Source organism: Rhinolophus ferrumequinum, assembly GCF_004115265.2.
Source record: "Rhinolophus ferrumequinum isolate MPI-CBG mRhiFer1 chromosome 15 unlocalized genomic scaffold, mRhiFer1_v1.p scaffold_54_arrow_ctg1_1, whole genome shotgun sequence".
Lineage (NCBI taxonomy): Eukaryota > Metazoa > Chordata > Mammalia > Chiroptera > Rhinolophidae > Rhinolophus > Rhinolophus ferrumequinum.
The window spans coordinates 2,533,263-2,551,983 of record NW_022680357.1 but is presented as its reverse complement, the minus strand read 5'-3'; the positions used below and the strand labels follow the sequence as shown (position 1 = coordinate 2,551,983).

Here is an 18,721-nt window from a genome sequence, read left to right as displayed (position 1 = left end):
CCCCGCCCACTGCCCCCAACCTTGCCCGCCCCCTCCCCGTCGCCATTGGCCACCGCCACCGATTCTTCCGAGCCACTGGACCACTAGCACGTCGATCACAACCTCTAAACCCGCATTGTATTTCCCGCCCCTTTTCCTACACGCTCACCAATAGGGAGCTTGGGACTCCAGGTTGTTTGCATACGCCCCCTTCCTTCCCGCGGACGGGAGCAGAATGGTGGCGGTACCCGGGGTAAGATGACGCGTCTGGGTCCAGGAGGACTAACCCCACCCGTAGTAAGCTGCGGACGTTGCTTCCGCAGAGACCCCAGAGAGCACGGTGTGTCCCCCAAGAGTTAAGCTCTCGGAAGTCGCCCTCCCCTTGGCGGGGGCGTGGCCCGGGCGTGGCGGGGCGAAGGTGGCCAATCGGCGCGGGGGAGCCCGAGGAGGCGGGACTTCCGCTGCTAGCTGGGGGCCGACCGAGGGGCAGTGGCTGGGCTGGGGGCGTGGGCGCGACAGCTCAGATAGTGTTCCGGGAGATGGCTGGGGGTGTGGGCCCCGGCGTCTGCCCTTCGCCCTGGGCAAGCCCGTATGTTACAGCGCGTGGCTGTGAAGGCCTAAAGTTCTAGAACCACAGCGACTCCGTGGGCGGGTGACTAACTCTTCATCTGTCAGAGGTGATGGTAGCACAGCCTCCTCGAGCCACGGAGTGACAGGACCCTGCCCCCAGGTGTTCGTGGCTGAGCCCAGATGCCCAGCAGAGTCCGGTCGGGCCAGGGGGAGACTCAGGAGGGCCAGGGCGTGGGGCTCTGAGGCTTGACCAGGAGGCCTCCTGGAGGAAGTGACCTTGGGGTCGTTTACAGGGTAGATGGGTTATTTTTCTTAAAGGGCAAAGAAGTATGAAAACCCTCTGAATACTTGTGAAGATGTGAAGTTTCACTCTGCGAAATGGAAATTAAAGCAAAATAATACACCTTTCACCCATCAGATTGGCAGCATCGCTTGCAGGCCAGGATGTGGGGAACAGCCCTCAGGGAGGGAGGTTGGACAGGCTAATGATGCTGCTGGTGATTTAACATAGAGAAGTCCTTGGAAAGGAACTCAAAGAATTTCGCAGCAGCCGTTGCAATGATGATGAAAGTCAGGAAACCATCCAGAGTCCCCAGACAGGGAGCTGTTAAATCAACCAGGTGACCAACATCAGGTGCAGACAGCACTAATGTGAAAAGAGAAGAAATCAAATGACAGTACGGTATGTCCAGTGTCACTTCAACATTTATGCTTCAAACTAACAAATCATTTCATTCTGGATTTACATAGAGAAACAGAATGCTTGTGTAGAATCAGGTCTGGAAGGCTGCTCTCCAAAGGGACAGCACTGTTGTCTTCTGGGGTTGGGGATCAAGAGTGACTTTCTCTTCCTTGATGACATTTGTTATGAGAACATAGTCACATAGGACATGTGACTTATAAGTAACTCAAAAAGTTAAGCACACAAGTACCATACAACGCGGCAGTTCCACTGCCAGAGAAATGAAAACATAACGTCCGCAGAAAAAACTTATGCATCAATGTTCACAGCAGCATTATTCACAATCACCAAAAGGTGGCAACAACCCAAACAGCCATCAATAGGTCAACGGATAAACAAAATGTGGTACATCCGCGTAGTCTAGATTCATCCATAAAAAGGAATAAAGTGGGTGGGGGGTGGGAGATGAGGGTAAAGGGGATCAAATATCTGGTGATGGAAGGAGAACTGACTCTGGGTGGTGAACATACCATGGGATTTATAGATGATGTAATACAGAATTGTACACCTGAAATCTATGTAATTTCACTAACAATTGTCACCCCAATAAATTTAAAAATAAAAAAAGGAATAAAGTACTGATAAGTGCTACATTCGCTTTATGACAAATGTCCAGAATAGGCAAATCCAGACAGTAGATTAGTGGTTGCCAGGGCCTGGGGTAGGGGAAAATGGTAATGACTAAAGGGGTACAGATTTCTTTCTGGGGTGATAAAAATGTTCTAAAACTGGTGATGGTCATTCTACTTGGTAAAGTTACTACAAATCAGCTGTGCACTCAAAATGGGTGAACTTTATGATATGTAAGATATGCCTCAATAAAGCTGTTAAAAAAATAACACATCAGAAAAATAAGTTGTCAGAATGGAGCCAAGCGCAGCCCTCGCGTGACCAGGCGCAGAGCGGTCCGTGCGAGGGAGAAGCCACACGAGAGTCAGGGCTTCCTGAAGAGCAGATCTGTGCCGAGGGAACACGCATGTCATCACAGCAACCACACCCGTGTGTCACTCCGAGGACGGCCTGGTGGGCCCATATGTCCAGCGAGCGAGGAATGGGTGGCAAGGACTTTCCTTCCAAGGGGTCACTGCGTGTGCACCATGCCTTGAGCAACAGGTGGTCTTCACAGAGAGCAGACCCCGGGATGGGCAACACACCCAGTGACCCCCACCCCAAAGCTGCAGACAGCTTTTACAGGGGTGGCAGCGAGCCCCACACACACAGTCTTTGCACAGTGTGGCTCCAGGGGCGGCTGGTGCAGGGGAGGTGCCCTAAGGAGCAGGTCCCTCTGCTGGTGAGCAGCAGCTGGTGAGCGCCTGGGCCTTCCTCACCAGCCGATTCAGTGCGAGGCTCTCCTGGTGTCCTCCCGGCCCTCTGGAGAAGCAGAAGGCTGGGACCGTCGAGGGCAGAGGCTAGCCAGGTATGGGCAGGGCCACTGGGAACCCTGCAGTTCCTGCCTGTGCGTTTCCTCGGGGCACGTTCTCCCCAGGGGCGTGGCCGTTCCCTGGACTCCGGGTTACAGCAGACATGGCCTCCGACGTTTACGGAAAGGGTACGTCCACCCACAACACAAGGAAGGGTGCTTGGGAGTCAAGGACTGCGGAGAGCATTCTGGGAGGGGTCCCCCCACCTACCGCATGGCCGGGTGACCCGCCAGCTCACCCCACTGGGAAAGGGCATGGTGAGCAGAGGTTAAGCTCTGAAAACCCTCCCCGGGCAGGTCGGGGCCTGAGTGGGGGCCAGAGGGACCCTTGGCAGGCCTGTGGGGCTGGTGGGCATCAGGCAACAGATCGGAGGTGGGTCCTGAGGCAAACGGTGCGAGATGGAGCACAGGCAGGCTGACCTGCCGGCCACCACCCCCAGCCTCCTGCTCACCACCCCTATGACCTTGACTTCAACCTCGGAGTCCGGAGGAGATGCAACAGGGAGGGCCCTGCAGGACCTATGGAGGCCCCAGATGCCGGGGCAAGGAGGGCAGAGAGCAGGGCCACGTACTGCCCGACAGTCAACGCCAGAGGACTTGGCGTGGTGGAGGGCAGACCATGGCCGAGCGGTGACGATGGGCGGGCTGGTGGCCGTGGTCCCTCAGTCTTGCTTGTCCTCTCTCTGCCTCCAGGGGTAGATGAGCTCCCCGAAGAACAGCTTGCGACACAGGGAGCCCCAGGAGTGCGTGGGGTGGCAGCCATAGCGGGGGAGGCGGTAAGTGTGCACCACGCGGCCATAGGACAGGGGGTTTATCTGGAAGCACAAGGGCAGTGCTCAGCCTGGGCACAGCCCCACCTCCCTGGGGCTCACGCTCTCGGGGCCGCTCTCGGGGCCTGGCAAGCCTTCGTGGGGGGGGGGGGGCCTGGGCTTGACAGTTGTGGGGTGGGGCCAGCTCCGTGCCAGACGGGCTCTGGCCTGTGGGCCACAGGGCAGGGTGAGCAGCTCTGGAGGGAATGCTCTGCTCTGGGCAGGCTGCAGGGAGGAGGCGGCTGGGTTGGCAGGTGCTGCCCCCTCCACTCCAGGACTCAGTAGCTCCCAGGGGCCCCCTCAGGTGGGACTCAGAACACACTGAACATCAGGAAAACCACACAGGGCCCCTGTGTGACCCTGTGACCCTCAGGCCAACCCTGCCTGCCTGGACCCAACACTGGCACCCAGGGAGACACCCAGTGGGTCACATGGCTAGTAACCTGTTCCCTCCTGCAGGTCGGGGGCCTCCAGACTGTTTCAGATAAAGGAGCCCAACAGAGAACCATGTGTCCTGAGGCCTTTGCCAAATCTGTGCCGTTCTTCCTGGACCAAGAGCTCGTGGGGCCCAGGGCAGGAGACAGAAATGCAGGGCCAAGCAGGCAGGAGCCCTAGGTGGCCAAAGGCGTCTGACCCAGTGCAGGGGAGCCTGTCCACAGCCCTGCTGGGGAAGGCTCCAGGCAGAGACCGTCATGGTGCCCAGAGGCTTTGGGGGGAGTCTACCCCTGGGCCCCATCCCTCAGCCATGCTGGGCTCTCCTACCTGACCCTGGGCCTGTGATGCCCCACCCAGGACAGCGCACAGGGGCCTGATCCCAGCTGCCCTGGGACATGGCGAGCAGGGGGTCTGTCCACCAGCAGCAGCGTGAAGTCCACAGCGGCCTTACCTGCATCAGGAGGCGGAGGGGCCTGCCAGCCTCTTGCTCCAGGACTCGGAACTTCACGCCAGCTGCAAGGACAGCAAAGTGTCCAGGAGGGAGGCCAGTGGCCCTCCAGGGCTCCCCAGCCCACCAGCCAGCCCCATCAGTCCTCCTGCTGTGTGTCAGCAAGGACAGGCATGGGCAGCGGCGCTCTGGGAGTGAAGGCCCGTGCGTCTCTGGGCAGCACGCAGAGCACTGGCTGCCTGGGCTCTTCCGCCCCTCCCGTCCTTCCCATCTGCCTCTGAGCGCGCTGCTGGGCCACTATCAAAGCCTCCTGCAACTCCACAGAACGGAAAAAGCCGAGTGTCTGGCTAGCAGGGAAGAGGACTGGGCCGCAGGGGTGCAGCCTCTGCTGCTTTCCAAGTGGGACGTGGGTTTTCCCACAGAACCAACGGGCATTGGATGGGTGGCAGCTGTCCTGCTGGCATCCACAAGTCTCCTAACTTTCGTGTACGTGGCCGCCTGGGACCCACCATGCCCCAGCCTGCAGTTTGGATCCCCAAGCCTGGGGATTCCCAGGCGGAAGATTTTTTTTGAAGAGAAACAGGAGCTAACTATCATTAGATGAAGAGGCCCCAAGGCAAACTCGGGTAGGAGAGGAGGCGGCTGCATCTGTGGCCTTTCATGTGAAGTTAAAACAGCCCTGCTCTGGCCGTGAGCCAGGGTCTGGGGGAGGAGCGTGCTGTGTCTCAGGTTCTCCACCTGGCATTCTGAGGTGGGCATGGAGGCTCGGGGCTGAGCGCACGTGGGCAGCACAGGAGGTGGGGCCCTGGCCTGGCCATCTGTGGTCACAGTGCCTTGGAAAGAGGCTCTCAGGGCATCCAGCAGGCGGGTCTTTCGTCCAAAGCCCACGGAGCACCTGTGTTTACGTCCTCTAGCTTGGAGCTGGCTGGGAACAGCCACCATGTGCTTAGGGGTGTGCCCCAAGCTACCCAGCTGTAAACTGGATGCAGGGCCTCCTGGGCATTGTGGTCACCTCGTGGGCCATCTGAACAGCTGCTGGACGGGGGCTGTGCTGAAACTCCCCAAGTTCCCTGACATGTTCAAAGCCCCTGCACCGACCCACAGCCCTGTGACCAGGGCCGCGGCCTCCCGAGGTCTGCAGTGGGCTTCTCAGGAGCATGTGGCCAAACGAGTGGTTGGCGTCAGCATGCAAATGGGCAGCCACCTACAGAGGGGATGGCGGTGTGGTCCCAACAGGTAGTGGTCTGGAAGGACACTCTTGTCACACAGATCTGGCCAGCCCAGCACGCCCCATCCTGGCCTGTTCCCTCCAAGGTTGATGGGGCGCCAGCAGGCACGCGCAGTCCCACACACCCACCACCACACGGGGACACGTCTTCTCTGAGCCACGTGCAGGTACCACCTACACCACGGTGGACAGACCTCAGGGCAGATGTTCACGCTTGTCACAGAAAAGGGTGATAAAAAGGAAGAACCACCGTCTCTGTGGCCTCTGAACCTAAGCGCCAGCGGGGCCCTCTCCCCCCGCTCACTGCAGGCAGCTGGTCCAGCGGATGCCCGAGGACCACCCGCCCCCCACACCACCGCATTCAGGCAGGAGGAGGCACGCAGTCGGTGCCTCCGCAGGGCCCGCCCCGCAGCACACAGCCCTACCTGCGAGCCGGTAGGGCCGGCAGAGCCGGAGGCCGAGTGCGTACAGCGGCAGGGAGTTGATGAGGTCCACCAGCAGATGGATCAGGCCTTGCACGGTGATCACCAGGAGCCGGAGCTGCGGCCCAGACGGTGCTCAGGGCCTCTGTGCCGGGGCCAGAGCCACGCCCATGCGCAGAGCAGCCCCGTGGGTCCGGGGCCACAATGAAGGGTGACCAAGGGACTCAAGAGCCTTGCGAGAGCATGGATCCCACTCTGAGGAGGGCACGGATCCCCCCCCATCCTGACCCCGAGGCCCAAGCACAAGGACCCAGGGAAGCAGCAGGTAGGAGTGGTCGGCCCTCCCGCCAGGCCAGAGGAGATGCTGTTCCACCCCCGGGGAATGAGTCCCTGGCCCCCCAGCCCAGGCTACCTACGGACTGCTCCCCTCCTGCTGTGCGAGTCCCCCCACCCCATGAGCTGCCCACCAGGGATCCTGCCCTCCCTGCTCCCTGACTGCCCCCCAGGGTGGACCCCTACCCACTCCGGGACCCAGCACACACTGCCCAGGGTCCGGAAAAGCCATCCCCTCCATGGCCTGCAGCCAGGGGGTGGCCAGCCCATGACTGGCTGGCTGGCAGGCGGAGCTGGCAGTCAGCACTCTAAGCCCCGCAGGCAAAGCCCCTTGGCCGGTGCCACCCAGAGCCCCCCATGGCTCACCAGGGTGAAGACCAGGTAGTACAGGGCCGTGGTCGGCAGCAGGAAGACCAGGATGGTAAAGAGAAGAGTCCCGATGAACAGCTGCCGGGCAAGGGGGCACGGGCATCAGCATGAGCTTGCAGCCACGCAGGTCAGCCCCTGCCGTCCGTGCCCAGCAAGCCCAGCCTGTAACTGAGGAGAAATGGGACACCCGCTGGTGGGACACCCGCTGGTGGGACACCTGTTTCCTGAGGCAACTCGGGAAAGCCAGCTCTTGACAGCTCTCTCCAGTACTGGGGGGTTATGACTCTGTGCCCTCCAGGCTCAGTGACCCACGGGAGACAGGACCAGCCAGTAGGGTGGGCAGCCACGCACACGGAAGACGAGGGGGTTGTGAAAATTAGAGGACAGCATACCCGGGAGAGCAGGGCTCAGGGTCTGGGTGTCAGGCGTGAGCAAGCTAGCGGGTGAGTCAGAGCCAGGCCCTGTGCCCAGGGCACCTCTCGTGTCGCCGTCCAGTGGCGCCCAGGGCCTCTTGAAGGCAGGGTCTGTCTCCCATATGCAAGGTTCTGCAGTGTCTGAGGACCCCACATGCACCCTGCCCCTTGCAGGCTCCCCACGCCCCCCCATGTCTCCCGTCGACCCTGCAGGTGAGCTGCAGGACAGGAGCTGCCCCCTCGTGGTGCCCAATCAGCTACATGGCCAGGCGCATTCAGAGGGGCCGGTTGGACCGGAGCTGGGAGGTAGTCACCTGTAGGTCACGCTGGCCAGGTGGGGCCAGGTGCCCCCTGCCCTGCAGTCCTGCCCAGTACCTGGTCCAGGTCGTAGGAGCAAGAGTCCACCCGCTGGCGGAGAACATTCCACTTCTTCCCCCGGAACAGGCGCCAGAGCGAGGACAGGCCACAGATCTTCAGGCAGTACAGCCTGGAGGACACGGTGCCGTGAGGGCCAGGCCGGGGCAGCAAGCCACCCCCGGGCCTTCCCAGCCCCAGGAGCCAGGGCTGCAGCAGGACGCCTGTGGGGGCAAGGAGCACACCCCCACCTGGCGCCGTAGACGTAGAAGCAGTAGATGTGGAAGGTGAGGAGGGCGATGATATCCGACAGGATGGACAGGGAGACCGTCAGGCCCAGACAGGCGGACAGGCCCACGTGCCACACGATTCGCTCGATGAAGGGGGACATGAGGTGGATATAGCCTGGTGGTATGGGGGTGGCCATGAGGGGGTGCGCAGGGAGGTCCTGGCCCCCCCACGGCCTCACTGAGGACGGCACCTGACACTCCTGGTAACTATGATGACAGACTGCGCCACTGGCCATCCCTCAGCAGAGCAGCCAGCCCAACACAGCAGGACTCCGCACACACAGGATGCGGGAAGGGCAGGAAGCAGGGACCCAGGGGACAGTGCCAGGCCTGGAGCCCACCGCCCTCCTCAGCCAGGGCTTGTGTCCCTGGGGGTACAGGCTTTGGGAGCCAAGTCAGGGGTCACTGGGGCCGGGGGAGCCCTGAGGCCCGCCCACCCACCCGCCTGCCCGCCAGCACTCACTGATCCACAGGTGGATGTGATACAGGAAGAAGCGGCCCAGCACCTGGTCCAGCGCCCGGTTCATCTTGAGCCCGGCGGGCGCGCCCATCAGCCACTGCAGGAGGTGCTGCAGCTCCTCGGCCACGCGCTGCAAGGACACAGAGGGGCGTGCTGTCCATAGCTGGCTCCACCCGGCCAGCCCACCTGTGCAGGGCAAAGCTAGACCGGGCTCCCTCCCCAGGGGTCCGGACGCTGTCTCCTGTTACGATGGGCACACGGGGTGTCCTACACTGTCTGGCCGTGGAACACCTCTTCAAAGGTTCTTGGGCCGAGAAGCATGACCTGTGAGGCCAAGTCTGCCCCCAGCCCCTGGACACGTGGCCCCTCCTGGGCATCGACCTCCAAACGAGTCGTCCTTTCCCCCGTCGCACCACTCTGGACCCATGGGAGCCCCTGGCCCAGGTGACAGGATGTGGGACAGACGCAGGTTCACTGGGAACCTTGCAGGGGAAGCCCGTGGGCCTAGCCAGTCTTCCTCTGCCGAGGACCCAGCCCACCACCTGCCCTGGGTGGGTGAACTCAGGTGCATGTGAGGGTGTGAAGCCCAACGGGGCCCAGACAGCAGGGAGGAGGGCTGGAGGGTCCTCTAGAGGGAAGGACAGATGGGGGCTCAGAGTCAAGACCAATGTCAGTGAGGGCCAGAGACAGCACAGAGAGCCTCACGAGCAAGCAGAGAAGCTGACCAGCATCCCGGCTGCCCCGGGAGGAGAGCCAAGGTCCGGGGGCCGTGTCGGCCCCAGTGGGCAGGCCCTCAGCCCGTCAGCCTCGTCACCGATGCTAGACCCAGGTGTGACCTCCCTGCCCCAGTCAGACGTCTGCCACGACCCCCTCCTCCTGCCCGCCTGGCAGGCCTCTCCCAACACTGCGTGAAGGCTTCAGCCACGTCAGGAGCAGGGAGAAGAGGAACAGAACGTTCTTTATAAATAGAGCTCATTTAATATTTAAAGGATAAGAGCTTGGCGGCAGGAAGAGGCTTTCATTTTTAAATTAAATATTTATGTTTCGGAGCAGTTTTGCAGAAGGGAGGTCTGGGTGAAGCTGGTCAACAGGCAGAGTATAGACGAGCAGGTGTGGCAGCCAAGCCCCCCCCTCCACCCCCACCTCCTCCTTTCTCCTTCCTCCTTCCTCCTTCCTCTCGGCCAGGCCACCCCGAGATGCTGTGAGGACCCTCAGCCTGGGAGGACTCCTGCCCTCAGGGTCGGGCCCAGTAAACACCCATGGCTGGACGCTGGGACGGCTGGCAGAGGCTGGGTCCACATGGGCCCCCAGTCAGGCCTCAGCCCTGGACCACAGAGACCCCCGCAGAGGCCGGGGGGTAGCCCCAGGGGCCAGAGGGCCTGCCCTACGCAGGAGCAGGAGACGAGCTCCCAACAGAAGCGACAGGGCCCTAGGCGCTGAGGCCAGGGGCGGAGCAGCTGAAGGCCCGGAGCCGGCGCGGAAATGCAGGTGGGCCCTAGGATGGCCATGGTGGGGACGAGCGCGCAGGCCCTGGAAACGCTGCCCAGCATGGCGGGGCAAGTCCCGGGGTGCGGCAGATGAGCGGGTGCCTCTGGCTCTTAGCACGAGAACGATGGAGCCAATGCTGGGGCGACGGGACCCCCTCGGTGGGAGGCCAGAACCCCACCACACACACAGCCCTGGACACACAGGTTTCCATGACGCCAACCGCGCAGAGGACCCAAGTCAACAGCCAGCCGCCCCGAAGAGCCAGGAGAGCAGAAACAGTCACGCAGGGGGAGGCAACAGGAACACTGTGACACTGGGCCTGGCAGGGGGAGGTGGGTTCCCCCTAAAAGCCTCAACCACAAGGTGGCCCCCAGACATGGCCACCTTTAGGAGGGAAGGTGGAGGCCAGGAGCCGCGATGTAAGCCACCAAAGGAGGGTGGGCACCTGGCAGGCCCAAGTCTCCACACAGCAGCTCCCAGGGGACTGAGGGGCCTCTGCTGCCCCAGGAAGGGCCCCACCCCCACCCCAGGAAACGGGTGCTCAAGTCCATACCCGGCTGCACCCCGACCAACTCACGTCAGCCACTGGGACGAGGGCATCGGCCAGCTGCTCAATGCGACCTTTCCCGTGGAGCCAGGACAAGAGCGTGAGGCCGAGGGCCACGTCGAGCAGCACGGAAACACACATGTTGGCCTTCCTGGAAGGAGGGTTCCCACGGGGGTGGGCGGTCAGAGGGGCAGCACGGACGGGCTGGGGGCAGAGAAGCGGGTGGGGAAGGGAGAGGAGACAGACCCAGGGCAGGCCCCGCACCTCATCCGCTGGGAGGGGTTCTCGGCCTTCTGGGGGCTGAAGATGAGCGTGAGCTGTTCCAGCCGGTACCGAAGCTGCTCGCACGTGGAGAGCTTGCTCCAGATGAAGGGCAGTGGCCACAGCTTGAAGAGCCTGTGAAAGGGCAGAAGGATAGGCCTTCAGCTCCCCCTGGGGCCTCTCCTGCCTGCCAGGGAGCGAGGGCCCCTCAGCGTAGGCAACACCTCTCACTGTACAGATATGAAGCCTCAGGCCAGGCTCAGCACAGGTCCTCCCTGGGGGCCCCAAACACCGAGGGCCACACTCCTGACCTCAGCAGGGCAGGGACACAGATGAGGGCCCAGGTGGGCAGCCCAGCGAGGTTCACGGTGCACTCATGACCAGTAACGGGGACGCTGATCACCTCACGGAGCTCTGACCAGGTCACGACTGTGCCCCACGAGAGGAGAGAACGCACTGCCCTGCTTGGATGCGTGACCCTCGTCAAGGGTCTCCGGGTGACCTGGCCCCCCGAGGCTGCTCTCTCACCAGGCAAAGGAAGCAGCAAGACACTTCCACAGACCTTCAAACGTTGAGGAAAGATGCTCGCAAGCCAAGATGAAGAACGTGCTGGGTCACAGCTCAGCCGTGCCCAGGGCCCCTTTCTACTCACAGCCTTGCTGCTGGCAGGGGATGGAGGGGCTGGGGGAAAATGCAGAGCCACCAACCAATGTGCACTTGGTCTTTCAGGACAGGGTCTCAACTTTGAAAGGTTTAAAGGCTTCGTCTCCAACCAAGGGGCTTTAAACCAGTTCCAAGAAGGAACGCATCAGCATACGCCCTCCCCCAACTCCCATCAAGAGGAGGGTGGCCTGGTCCTGTCTGTACAGAGACCCCGTCCAAACGGCAGTCTCCCCGGGCTCAGAGCAGCCCTGGGCGGCCGGGGCCTGCCCTGAGGCGGGCAGGGGGCTTTGTTTCTGCACAGTGACAGCCATGCCTCGTGTGAACAAATGTCCCCGTGCTCGTAACCACCACCAGTCAACGACCAACACCTGACCGGTGGGCAGGTGAGCAGTTCTTAACTTTTCTTGGGTCCTTTGAAAGCCGATAAAAGCTAAGAACCTTCTGTCATGCAGGGTGTCATGCGGGGTCTCAGCTCCCACTCCCCGCATAAGGACATAGGACATGGTGAGACTAAAAATGAATATCCACGGAGCCACAGGTAGGGGAGTCACACCACTATATTCTCGCTGGCGGCCGGGTTGGAGACACAGGAAGCAGGAGCCACACGATCCGCAACCTGCCATCTGCTTCTCTGCCTGCCAACCAACCTCACTTGCCAACTGCAATCCGCGCTTGCTAGCTCAGCCACGGCAGTTATATCAGTGGCCAATGGCTAACTGGTTACAGCTGACGGCCAACTAGTCACAGCTGATGGCCATCTACTACCCGAGCCAGCACCTTTCCCCGTGAGGCCGAGAGCCTGGAAACTGCTCTCTGGGGCTCTGTCCCCACACTTTCTCTCCCCCAAATTGCACCAGGCCCATACACACTTGCACGTACTCCTTTAGTTGTGAAGCTCTGAAACCCCTCATCCCCGACAGCCCCCATAACCCAAGGCATTGTCCACACACGACTGCCAAGGGCTCTCAGGACAGGCCTGAGTGCTCCCAGAGCCCCTAGTGAGCAGGCAAGACCAGTCTCCAAACCAGATGACCTGAACCCCTGGATCTAAGAGGAAGGGGTGCCTGAGAGTGGAGCCCAGCTGCTCCCCACCAGGGAGACGGCTTCTCACAGAGAGAGGGGCCCCTGCAGCCCAGCCCCAGGCCCCCTGGTTAAGCAGCCAGAACACTCTGGTGCTGCCTCAGCACTCCCCATGGCCCCCGGGACTTTTGCCAATCCCTTGGCCAGGCCCGGAGCCAGGAGTGTTCCAGGTGATTCTAGAGAATGGCTGTGGCTGGGGACTACCACCCCACACCCATGGCTGTCAGACAGTGGACGCACCCCACGGCTTCCGCGGCTGCCTCTCCTGTGGTGTGGGGGCCAGGCAAGCAGGCAGGCCTGCGTATATTCAGAACGAACAACTCCCAGGCAGGGTGAACAATGGTCCTCGGGTGACAGCCCGATCTGTCCATCGACTCGTCTCCCCCTCGGGGGCTGGAGCCATCTGAGGTTCACCCAGCACCTCTACCTGGTGGGTCCCATGCAACCGCTGAGGCTGCCAGAAAGCCTGGCTCTTCCCCAGGAGCGAGTGGCACAAGAACAGCCACCATCAGGATGTCCTCTGAGATCCAGGGGAGGGAGCACGGGAGAACTGGGGTACAGGGGCGGCCATGAGCCTTGGAAGGCCTGCCTGGGCCCCCTGCACACTGAGGGGTGGGCCTTAGACTCAGAAGCCTGACTTCGTCCCATCCCGGCCCTAGGGGCACCTACCAGCAGGCACTGACAGCTGAGACAAGGGACAGCAGGCTGGCCAGCAGCAGGCAGATGGGCCCTGAGGCCCACTTGGCCAGCTCCACAAGGATGCTGGCCTCCACACCATCCGATTGCCAGTGACTCAGCCGCACGGGGCCCTCATCGAACCGGTCACTTCGGAAGAGCACCTCGCTGCGAGCCACCGTGTGGAAAACAGCAGCCAGGCCCACAGCGCCGGCTGCAGCATCGCCAGTCTCCTGGTCAGGCAGGATCGCGGGCGGGTGCAGCTGGGACAGCAGCACCTTGCGCTGGTCGTAGAAGACAATCATGACCTGGTCCTCGCTGGGGGCCCCGGGGGAGGTGGACCCCTGCCAGCGCGTGGCCTTGCAGCTCCAGAACGTGCTGCCCTTTTCCCGGCACAGCTGGAGCCAGGGCTCATGGGAGAAGATGGCACTCAGGCCCTCCAGGAAATGGCCCAGGTTGTCCTCGGGCTCCTGCCGACGGTGGCACCAGGTCCCCAGCACGGCCACGCCCACCTGGCTGGTCTGCTGCACTTGCGCCAGGAACTCCTTGACCTGGCTGGGGATAAAGGGAAAATGCACCACAGCCAGGACCACAGCGCTGCTTTGCTCCGGGACCCACCGTCCGACCAGGAGGCCGCTGTCCGCCGCTGCACAGCACGTGGGGAAGAAGGCCTTGAGCACCATGCCGGGGTCACTGCAAGAGACGAGGGAGACTCAGCTCAGACATGCTGCGCCGCCACTGCTCTCCATGGCCCAGGGGGGCTGGCAGGGCTGTGGCCGCAGGCCTTGGCCAGTGTGTAGCGCAGATACCCCGCCGGACATGTCCACGTGGCTAGAGGGCCCACAGGTTGGGGTGACCCTGCTGTGGGTTTGATCCTGGAGGCCAGTGGGGGGTCCCAGCTGCCCATCTCCCATGGGCGCTTCCCTCACCTTTGCCCTGGGCAGCTGCGAGCACAGGCCCCAAATCACCCCTCACCCCGACCCGAGGCAGGTCAACGCTTTCCCCCAATTCAGTGAGAAGCAGGCTGACCCAGGGCAAGATTATGTGACCTGCTCAGTACCACCCACAGGGTGTGTGGAACTGAGCAAGAGGTTCAACTTTTGTTTTACACATAAAAAGAAACTGATTTGCTTTTTTATGTGTAGCACGGGGATAAATGTACAGTCTCATTAACAAAGTAACGCAAATTAAAATTCTATCGAACCTTGACTTACTTACGAAGCCAGCAAGAATAAAGATGAAATTTAAACAAATTGCCGCGGGACTAAGGGAGACCAGACATGTGGACACTGTTGGCGGCTGTGGGCACCGACTGGTGCAGGCGCCTCAGAAGATGCCTGGGACGTGCCCCTGGGGGAGCCTCAGTGCTCAGGGAAAAGGCTCAGCTCTCACGGGGCTTCTGCCTCCATCTGACCCCCCAGCCTATGGCCGCGCCCATCCTGCCCTGAGAGCCCATCCATCTGCCACTTCAGCGCAGGCCTCCAGATAGGGCCGAGCGCCTCCTTGGGGCACTATTCTTCCAACCAGGTGGCTATCTAGAAATCGGGGTGGGAGAAGTTGGTCGCCCTGGGGAATGGAGAGAGCCTGTCGTCTTGTCTCAGGATGAGAGATGCAAGCTTTCCAGGCCCCTCACTACCTTCACACGGCCTCTGAGCAGCAACAGCAATTCAGTTGCAAGTGGCTGCAGCCCAAGCGGCTGCAATTCCTAAACGCGGTGGGACCCTGTGCCTAAACTTGCCCAGAAGGAAGCTCCCTGGGATGAGGCTTTCTTAACAAGTACCTCATGCTCCCACCTGAGCCCCTCCCAGATGGCAGCAGGACCTCAACCGCATGGTGCTGAGGGCATTCACCTTCGAGCATGCCCTTTCTGACACCAACTGCAGCTACTCGGCACAAAGGACAGAACAGCCGCGCTGAGCTGAGACCCCCCCCCCCACGTTGGAGGCCACACCTGAGGGACAGACACAGGCCTTGGACTGAACCTGGGCCTCCGAGCTCTAGTGCTCACCAGGCCCATGGGGCAAGGTACAGAGAGGGACACACAACGTGGGGGCAGTGTGACATTGTAGGAGGCACAGGGAGCCTTTGCCTGAGGGCCAGGGGGCTTTAAGAGGAGCCTCACAGACATAAACACCGGGGTTAAGAGGCACTGGTGCAGCTGCTTTCCCCCCTCGCAGGAGCCCAGCATGGGGCTGGAGGGTCAAGGCCTCCTCCAGGCAGCTAGGAAAAGGGGCCTCTCCCAGCTGTGGGTTCCAGCTGAAAAGGACCCCTCTGAGTCTAGCAGCAGCAGGATTCCCAAATGCCCCTCCTCCAGTGACCAGGGAGGGCAGGCAACAGTGGGTGCTGGCCGGGGAAAGGCTGGAGCCTGACAAGAGCCCCAGGCCAAATCCCTGCAACCCTCAACAAGGGCATGCAGTGCCAACTCGTCTTCCTGACCCTTCTGCAGGGGCTGCCCTCCTGATGGCATCGTGGGAGGGAAAGGCACCTACCAACTCACCCAAATGACACCATCACACCCGGCTTGGGGACGCCTTTCCCAGGAGCTAAGGAAAACCGCTCATGGCTACCGTCGGAAAAGAAGTACAACTGCTCTAACGGCTGACAGCTTCTCTGGGGGAAGCTGGTTCTACGGTGCGTTCCCTTTGGGAAAAACCGAGTTGTACACGTACAACTTGTGCACTTCCTTTGTGTGTGTTACGCTTCATCCACAAAGTTTACCTAAAAAAGGAAAAGAAAAAAAGCAGCAGCGCCTCATGTCTAAGGAAGAGCAGAGGGCAAGAAGGGGGTGTTCTTATCCGTGGGGTAGCGAGCGAGAACTCTTTAACAGATTATGGTGCAAATTCCCACCCCAGCTTCCACCTCAGCCTCTGGGAGTGAGGAACACAAAGAAGTCTGCTCAGATCAGTCGGCCAGAAAGAGATGAAAGAGCAGGCAATCAATAGCAGAGGTGCAGATGGGGGAAAGCAGGGCAGTAACTGGGCAACGTGCACGTCTTTCAAGACTGTGATAAAGGGGGGTTGGGGGGTCCAGGCCTGGAAAAGCCTCCCATGTTAAGAACGACACCCGAGCTCCCTTATGAAACAGTCCGATCTCTGGGACACCCCTCGCCACAGAACTGAAGGTCAACAGTCTGCCTTACGAAGCAGAAGCTGCACTTCCCTTTCACCCTCTGCGTGAACTTATTTCAGGGAACAGCCCAGGTAGGACCAGCCGGGGACATCTCACTGGCCGGAACCCCCCTCTGCGAAGCCTCCCCACCACTGCTCCCTCCTCAATAGCTCAAAAGAATTCGTTTTTTTTCACTCCAGGTCGTTTGTGTTAAAAAAAAAAAAAAAAAAAATTTCTCACGTTGTGTGAACAGTGCTTTTTCTCTCTCCTTTCCGAAGAAGGGACCTGAATCTAGGATTCTGGTTGTTTGCCCTTTGCTGTAGTCAAGGACAAGGACAAAGTGCTGACAACCAGTTCCACTGCCCCTGAATCCCCTTCCAAAGGGTCCGCAGCAGGCCCCAAGTTGGGGGGGGGGGTCAAAGGGAATCATTCCGAGGCCCTTCACCGCACACGGCACTGGGACCAGCCTCCCCGCTAAGAGCACCCACGCACCCGGCCACGAATCCTCCCTGATCGGAGCGAACCCGGCTCCGCGGGCCGCTCACTGCTCTCCTAAGTCGCAGGCCCCCTCGAGGCGGCAAACGGTGACGTCCCTATTTTACCGACGATGAAACAGAGGCTCCTAGCGGCGGGAGGCCTGGGCCGGACCCGGGAGGAGCCTCGGAGAGATCTTCCCGCTCGCCCGCCTGTGTCGGGGCCCGCAGCCCAGGCCAGGGGGGGCAGCTCCCCAAGGTCACGCCGCACGGACGCCGGCCCTCCCCGCCCACGCTCACCGGCTGCTCCCCGGGGCCGCGCCCTCGGGCGGCGGGGTCAGGATGGAATTGGGGACCACGTCGCGGGGGCCCGGGCGGACAAGCGCGCTCACGGCCCCCAGCCCCACAGCGGCCGCGCCGCGGGACACGAGTCCCTTTTCCGCGGGTTCCCGACGTTGCCGCGCGACGGTCCGGCCCCCAAAGGCGCCCGTGCTGCCCGCTGGCCTCGCCCAAGCGTTCCGTGCACGCAACGTTCCCGACTCCAGAGCCAGTGATGCGCGCTCAGCGCCCTTGTGACCCCCACTGCGCAGCGTCCCTGTCCTCGCGCCCCCGCAGCGTCCCTGTTCCCCCCCAGTGACCTTGTGCCCCCCCCCCGCTTAGCGTCCTTGATCCCCCTCCAGTCCACCCGCAGAGTCCGTAACACCCCTGCCTTCCAGCCCCTCACCTTCCCCCAGCCGCCAAACCTCCCTGGGTTTCCTCATCTGAGGGACCCAGTGGACCTGGCTTTTGAGGGTTCTGTACTTCGCCTTGCCCCCACCCTCCCAGGGTGAAATGACCTCCAGACCCTAGTGGGATCCCATAAAAGAGCTCCCTCCCCAGCCCTAGCCTGGCCCCCTCACACACTGGTCTCTGCAGAGGGGCACCCCCCCCCCCAGGTTCCCCTAGGGACAGGCTGACCAGGAAGTTGTTGGGCCCTGGAGGACCAGCTCAGAGGCAGCAGCCAACTGATCTGATCGTCAAGGGGTGTCCCTGGTCCCTCCTGCTCCAGGAAACAATACCCCTAACACCAGCAACAACTAATGTTTATTGAGCATCTACTACACACGGTTCCTTACATTGATTGATCCATTTAATCCCCCTACCCACAGAGGCTTGGGACTTATGGAGGGAATCTTGTCAGAGGTGATGGCCTGAACCACAGACCCTGAAAGTCCTGGTCACAGACAGGAGCACCCCCTCACCAGCTCTCAGGGCCCGGACCAGCCACTGTCCCCTCCCCCTGGAGACCCCTAGCTGGAACCAGGAGCCTCACTGGGCTCTAGACTCAGAGTAACCCGCCCTTCCCCACCCTCTTGGGGCCTCACTTTCCTGCTGTATTTAAGCAGCAGGCACATGTCCCCGTAGGAAGCCTCTCCTAGATGGGACCACTGCCCATAACCCTCCCAGCACCCCCGCCCATGAACTTGGGCTGTGTGGTCCTGGTTTACAGGGGAGAAAATGAATGGTCAGACAGCCTGTGAGACGGTTTCACGTGGGAGAAGTGGCCAAGGGCATGAAGGCTCCCAATGGAGCCATGTGCCACCCCAGGGCGCTTCCAGGGCAGCCCCCATCTGCTTCCTCCTTACCTCAGCTGGGCCCAGAGAAGCTGCAGAAGGTGCTCGGAACCTCGGGCACCTCTGAGAATGGGGGACAGTGAGGGGCCGCACCCTTTCCCAGGCCGCCCAGCTTAGTGCAGCTCAGCCCAGCCACACCTACCCTGCCTGCCCGTGTCTGATTAGGAGACTGGGGCTGGGGCACTTGGCGGGAAATCCTGCTTGGGTAAGAGCTGGCAGCTGGCCCAGCACGCCAAATATCTCCAGGCTTCAGCTGCTGGCTCCAAAGCTCAGGCCCCCTGGGCCCTCCGCCAGCAGGGCCACGGCCTGGGTGTACATGGGGGCAAACGGCGCTGGGGCACCCTGAGCTGGGGCATGGCGAGAACCAGCTTTGGAGGCTGTGAACCTTGCAGGGGGTGCTGACAGGCAGCTGATTCATGCCTGCTGACCAAGTCTGAATCCTTTCCAAGAGGAAGCCAGGAAGCCAGACCAGGTGCTCAGAAAATGTGCAGGGTCAGGAGGGCATGGCCGGCAGCCCTCCGATGCCCTGAACATGCCTCTC

At 61.3% G+C, this 18,721-nt stretch overlaps 1 protein-coding gene across 5 annotated transcripts; it reads right to left on the bottom strand.

Annotated features, from left to right (window-relative positions):
- Positions 1-1,749: 1,749 nt before the first annotated feature.
- Positions 1,750-18,326, bottom strand: PIGQ (phosphatidylinositol glycan anchor biosynthesis class Q). Of its 5 annotated transcripts, none has more exons than XM_033101643.1 (11): positions 18,193-18,326; positions 12,981-13,679; positions 10,572-10,703; positions 10,338-10,458; positions 8,276-8,402; positions 7,774-7,927; positions 7,544-7,655; positions 6,753-6,833; positions 6,057-6,171; positions 4,407-4,468; positions 1,750-3,526 (listed from the first exon to the last, which is right to left on the bottom strand). In XM_033101643.1, the coding sequence occupies exons 2-11, from the start codon at positions 13,667-13,669 to the stop codon at positions 3,374-3,376; spliced, it is 1,746 nt and encodes a 581-aa protein (XP_032957534.1). In that variant the 5' UTR covers positions 13,670-13,679; positions 18,193-18,326; the 3' UTR covers positions 1,750-3,373. The 5 variants fall into 5 exon arrangements, with proteins under 5 accessions (XP_032957534.1, XP_032957533.1, XP_032957535.1 ...); XM_033101642.1 differs by lacking the exon at positions 18,193-18,326 and adding an exon at positions 16,868-17,049; XM_033101644.1 differs by lacking the exon at positions 18,193-18,326 and adding an exon at positions 16,587-16,803.
- Positions 18,327-18,721: the final 395 nt, after the last annotated feature.

Coding starts and splice junctions, on each gene's coding strand:
- PIGQ (XM_033101641.1), bottom strand. Junction 10,459..10,571: donor AACCCCTCCCAGCGGATGAG/GTGCGGGGCCTG, acceptor CCCTCCTTCCAG/GAAGGCCAACATGTGTGTTT. Junction 4,469..6,056: donor CCGGCCCTACCGGCTCGCAG/GTAGGGCTGTGT, acceptor CTGTCCTTGCAG/CTGGCGTGAAGTTCCGAGTC.